This window comes from Mobula hypostoma, chromosome 21 (assembly GCF_963921235.1).
Source record: "Mobula hypostoma chromosome 21, sMobHyp1.1, whole genome shotgun sequence".
NCBI lineage: Eukaryota > Metazoa > Chordata > Chondrichthyes > Myliobatiformes > Myliobatidae > Mobula > Mobula hypostoma.
The window spans coordinates 27,244,363-27,250,362 of NC_086117.1; the positions used below are offsets into that span (position 1 = coordinate 27,244,363).

Here is a 6,000-nt window from a genome sequence, read left to right on the forward strand (position 1 = left end):
CTATGTTCTTGTAAATGAAGACACCTAGTGCAGATAACAGACTACTTTCATATAATTCTTTCGATGATTGCATCCTCCAAGTCTTCACTTTCATTGCAACATTCAAAGTGATTGTCAGTATCTTCAAATTCTTCATAATTAACTCTTTGAAGTAGTGAAATCATTTCATTTTCACTCCCTGCCATTTCTGGCATCTCCAAGCCTGAATGCTTCTAACTGTGGTGAGCAAAACAGTTCTAAATTGTCTTACTGCTTATTTCTCACCAGCTATTAGTGACAAAAACCACTGCTTATTTTAAACCAAATGCTATTTAACAATATTTTCTTTCTTTTTCAATCTTTTTATTAATTTCAAAATATAGAAACAAAACATAGCAATAATACAAGTAGTAGGAGATATATTGTTACACTTAAAAAAGTAATTGCAAAACCAAGTAGTGTAAGTTAAGAAAGCTCCCAAACATGTAGAGCTAACCACGGATAATACAAAGCAAAAAAAAACTGGAAAAAAAACCATGAAAAAGAAAAAAAACAAAACAAAAAAAAACAAACCCCATCCCCAAAGAAAAACAGAATTAATCAACTAAACTAAAACACTTGGGCAAAACTAACAACTTAAAAATGGAAGAGAAGAAAACCTTAGTGTCAACGACTCCATTCCCCTCCAACAACAGTACAGAGAGATAAAACAAGTTTGGAAATGATCAAATTACATCAAATGAAAATGCTGAATGAATGGCCTCCAAGTTTTTTCAAACTTAATGGAAGGGTCATAAACTGCACTTCTAATTTTCTCCAAATTCAAACACACCATGGTTTGTGAAAACCAATGAAATACATTAGGAGGGTTAATCTCTTTCCAATTCAACAAAATTATTTAACAATATTTTTAATGCTATTTTAAAATCTATTTACTCTAAGCATGGTGTAGAGTCTAACAGCCAGACAAGTTCACATGACTGACACTGGTTAGAGACAGTCTCCTGTCCCAATTAAGCAGCACAGTGTCCCAAATAAACAAAGGGAATCCCAACAATTTTCTTGATTAGATTTTTGTTCTTAAGAATTGGCCCAAATAAGCAGCTGCCCTGATTAACCTATGGCCTAATTAACCGGAACCTACCATGCTTGGAAGGACACTGGTACCTTGATATTGCCAGATCTGTAAAGTGCCACACGTCATTTCTCCCAAGGCTAATGGGTAATGGACCACAAACGCTGAATGTTCTACCAATTCTTTTGAGTTGCTCATACCAATGCACTAGTTTTAACTCACTAAATGAGTTTATTAAAGATGGTGCTATATGATTCCCAGTTTAGGTATAATAGAGACATACATCATAGAATCAGGTTCTTTGACTCAACTGGTCCTTGCAGACCGAGATTCCCACCTAAGCTAGTCCCAGTTGTGTGTATTTGACCCATATCCCTCCAAACCAGGGGTTCGTTCCCAACCTGGGGCCCACAGATCCCTGCTTAATGGTATTGGTTCACGGCATTAAAGAAAGGTTGGGAATCCCTGCTCTAAACCTTTCCTATCCATGTACAGTAACTGCCTGAATACGTTTTAAATGTTGTTAATGTACCTGCTTCAACTACTTCCTCTGGCAGCTCATTCCATATACGGACCACCCTCTGGGTGAAAAAGCTGCCCCTCAGGTTCTTTCCCCTCTCACCCTAAAACTATGTCCCATAGTTCTTGATTCTCCAACCGTGGGGAAAAAGACTGTGTGCATTCATTCTGGCTATGGCTGTCTAAGCTAATCAGACTTACCCGCTTTTGACCCATTTCTTATCCCAGACCAACACAAGATGCTGGAGGACCTCAGCAGGTCAGGTAGTATCTAGGGAGGGAAATAATCAGTTGACATTTTGGGCTGAGACCCTTCACCAAGACCTTTCCTGTCCACTTAATTGACCAAGTGTCTTTTAATGTAATTGTGCAGTTGATCCTGAACGGGCACTCTTGTTCCACGTATGTACAGTATTAATTGATTAATTTAGAGATAGATCACAGTAACAGGCCCTTCCAGCCCAATGAGCCCACACCATCCAGTTACACCCATGTTGACCAATTAACCTATTAACTGTATGTCTTTGGAATGTGGGAGGAAACCAGAGCACCCTGAGGAAACCCACGTGGTCACGTACATTGGGACAGCAGCAGGAATCGAATCCAGATCACTGGTGCTGTAGTAGCATTACCCTAACCACCATGGCACGGCACTAACCCATGCCTAACCACGATGCCACCGCGCTGTCCCGGCACGCCTCGGAACAAAATGGAACCCAACACTTCTGGTCTTTGCGACTACAGTTACTGGGTGGGGCACTCCTGGTTGGTGAGCTTCAATACCGCACTGGATGCGGATCCCCTGGTCCACTTGGCTCAGTGGTACGTTGAATGGGGTTTTCCCTGTCTGTGACACTCACTGTCACCCCACCTTAGCTAATGAAGCTATACTGGGATTTTTCTCTCTCTCTCCAAGATGAGATCATTCATAAAGTGTTTGTATTCTCCTAGACCTGCTTTTGGTGGCCATAAGTGCGAGGGAACAGATATGGAGGCAAAAATGTGTAACACACAGGTAATTGTGAGTGTGTGAGCCATTTGAATCAGCGACACGGGATCGAGGGAACTGGACGTCGGCAGTGTGCTGAGAGACAGGAACCAGCCACACGTTCTTCTCGCAATTTATACTTACGAGGCAAAGAGACAAAGGCATGATAAAGATTTTCAGAGGGAGGTACAAGAGGAACTCCATGTCTTTGAAAATTAATTTATGCACAATACATCAGAAAATTGTAGTTATTTGATTAGCAAGAGGAAATTTTATTTTAATTTAACCATTTAAGACTCTGAAGATAAATTACAAAGATGAGCTAGACATTTCATTCCCTGTACTTAGGGGCCAGAATCCTGAGTGATGCACTATCAATTACTCCAAAAGACTGGAAGTAGAGTAAATTCTGAAAGGCTTTTATTAACAGTAAATGGACCAACATCCATGCTGAGTATCTGCCCTGGACTGAGGGAGGAGCAGTGGCACAATCGCCTTTATTCAGGGGCCTGTGGGAGGAGCCACAGGAGCAGTCAGCAGAGGGGCGTGTCCAGACAGGTAACCTAGTTACAACATATATATACATGGTTTACCACACTGAGCATGACGGATGTATTTACAGTAAAGCCAGGCAATGCTTTCATCCAAATGGAAGTCGAGTTATCGAATGAGTTTCTAGGTAGAGATTTCTTTACACCATTTTCCTAGTTCTGGAAGAGCACTAGCAATATCTTTAACACTGCTTCGAAAAGCTCTGAAGTAGCAGTGAGATCCTTTAGACCCAGTTCCAGAACAGTGCCAACAGAATCCCTTACACAACACCTCCATAGTGTCAGGAGCATTCAGCTTCTGGCATCAAACCTCACGTGGTATCGTACTCTCCTTGGTGTACACTGGAGCATAGCCAACACTGACATTGGCTGGGGTGTCTGTACCTGTACTTTGTCATTGGCCTTTTTCTTTCTGCTCTTTATGCAGCCTTGCCAGGGAAGTCAGTTTGATTTCATGGCTTTGCAGTGTTCACAGACGGATTCTCAGCCTCTCGACCTGACACCAAGGGTTCCAGTTTATTATAAGTGGTTACCTGCAGTCGGTTATGCAAAAGGTAAAATTCTGAACCTAGCCTTGACATCTTCTTATGAAAAGAAGTTAAGAGGAATTCGCTGTGTACAAACATAGAGTTCAGATAACGTTGATCCTGAGCCTCTGCTCTTTCCCAATCTTCCTTACAAGTTGTTAATTTCCTTCTGAAAAATACTTTTTAATCTACTTCCAGAATAGCGAGCAGCATAATAACTTGCTGTGGTTGTTACGAGGGGTGACTGATAAGTTTGTGGCCTAGATAGAAGGAGATGAGTTATTAACTTCAAACTTTCTGCATAATCACTCAAAGAGTTGAACTGCATGTGCATGTAACAAGAGCTGTATAACTCATCTCCTTCTACCTTAGGCCACAAACTTATCAATCACCCCTGCTGTGGGCACTTTCTGGAGGTCCAAGATCTGTGTGCTGCACGACCGCTGGACTAAGTGTGTAAATGTAGGAGGGGACTATGTTGAAAAATAAATGTGCCAGGTTTTCTAAAATTGACTCCTACCTTAGGCCACGAACTTATCAATCACCCCTGGTACTACAAGCATTTGTTTTCATCTCTGGTTCTTTAATCTAATACATCCTCAGGCATACAGTGACTCAGTAGAACCTGAACATTTCACCTCTTTCTGTACCCACACACCTTGCCCTTCTCCCACACTCCTTCCAGTCCATCCTGTATGCGGACAAGTGCAGCCACCCCCAGCCACACATTTGCCACGCTCTCGAGCACACACTTACCGTCTCAGTGTGGATTCTTCAGCCCACAGACAATTCCACAGTACGATAACTTCAAGGGAGCTGTTTGTTGTTGTCCATTTCTGCGCCTTGTGCCCCATTCAGCAACAACCTTGCCATTTCCTTAGCTTTTTTCTCTGTCTGTTTTTTACGAGACCGAGTTGCCAGCTGGACACCTGACTCTCAACCCAGCACAGGTGGGAAACGTTAAAGAGCCACCTGGATTCGAATCCCGGACCACTTGCCTCTCAGTCGGGCACTACACCACTACAAGGGAGACGCTTGGAGCTACACAACCACTCAACATGCTGTTTGTTTTTTACATCAGTGAAGGCTTTGACCCTCCAGTAGGAGGGATGGCAGAGCACTTTCCTCAGATTTGTACTTTATCTGAGCAGACAAACTGTGATCTGAACCGACAACAGCACATCAGATCCAATCTAGGTGAAGACTGGTGTTAGGGGTGTTTCACTGCCCCAAAATCCTTATCACTCTTTCTCGCTGCAGGGCTACACTTCATCTCCAACAAGTGTCCCACTGGAGTAGAACTAACCCACTGCACTGTTCACCTCCATTTCGAACCAAGATCTCTCCAACTTTAGCAGTTGAATTGATGAATGAGGACATTGCTTGTACGTGCAAATCATCGTCAACTCATCTGCTGGAGCAAACAAAAGGATGGGCCTCACGTTCAACATTTACAAAACAAATATCCTCTACAAACCTGTCTCCAGTGCACAATATCAGCTGTTGACATGATGCGGCCTTGGGAAATTCACATAGTTTGAGAGAAATCTCAGTGACAGAAGGCATTGTTGGTGAAATTCACCAGTGCCTTTGGTACACCAGCACAGCCATGGTCATCTGAAGAAAAGATGTTAGAAGATCAAGACCTCAAATCTGGCACAAAGCTCACGAACTTCCAGCCACCCGTGACCCAAGGCTTCATGCTTCTGGCAATAGGCACTTCAAAGGACTGGAGGGATAACACTGACACTGTCTTGATAAAATCAGCCAAGTCCATTGGGAGGAAAAGCAAACCATTGTCAGCAACCTCTCCCTGGCTATCATCTCCCGCCTTGAGTCTACTCACTGGGAGGGCCATGTCTTTCGCAGGGCTGACAAGAGATTGCCAAAGCAGACTATGTACTCACACCTTTGTCATGGTAAGAGATGATCAGGTGGCTGGAGGAAAGGTTTTGTGTCTTTGAAGAAGTTAGAGGCAAGGATAGGGTAGATAGTAAGAAACAGTTTCTTATGGCATAGATGTCTAAGAAGAAGTTATAGTGAGGGAGTGAGAGGAGATGATTTTTTTTTCATCCAAGGGGTCGTAACATTCTGGAATACACTCCCTGAGATGGTAGTGGAGGCAGTTAGTCTTCAAACATGTTAGAAGTATGAGTCACAAGCTACAGGCCAATCAGGGAAATGGACACAAGCTACAGGCCAATCAGAGAAATGGACACAAGCTACAGGCCAATCAGGGAAATGGACACAAGCTACAGGCCAATCAGGGAAATGGACACAAGCTACAGGCCAATCAGGGAAATGGACACAAGCTACAGGCCAATCAGGGAAATGGACACAAGCTACAGGCCAATCAGAGAA

The 6,000-nt window shown here is 43.0% G+C and overlaps 1 protein-coding gene across 2 annotated transcripts in view; it reads left to right on the forward strand.

The window, feature by feature from the left end:
- adamts13 (ADAM metallopeptidase with thrombospondin type 1 motif, 13) overlaps positions 1-6,000 on the forward strand; it is a 103,197-nt gene that overhangs the window by 31,556 nt on the left and 65,641 nt on the right. For both annotated transcript variants that reach the window (XM_063073741.1, XM_063073742.1), the window contains 2 exons: positions 2,525-2,588; positions 3,540-3,666. In XM_063073741.1, the coding sequence (XP_062929811.1) occupies positions 2,525-2,588; positions 3,540-3,666 (191 nt within the window). The remainder of the gene's footprint in view (positions 1-2,524; positions 2,589-3,539; positions 3,667-6,000) is intronic.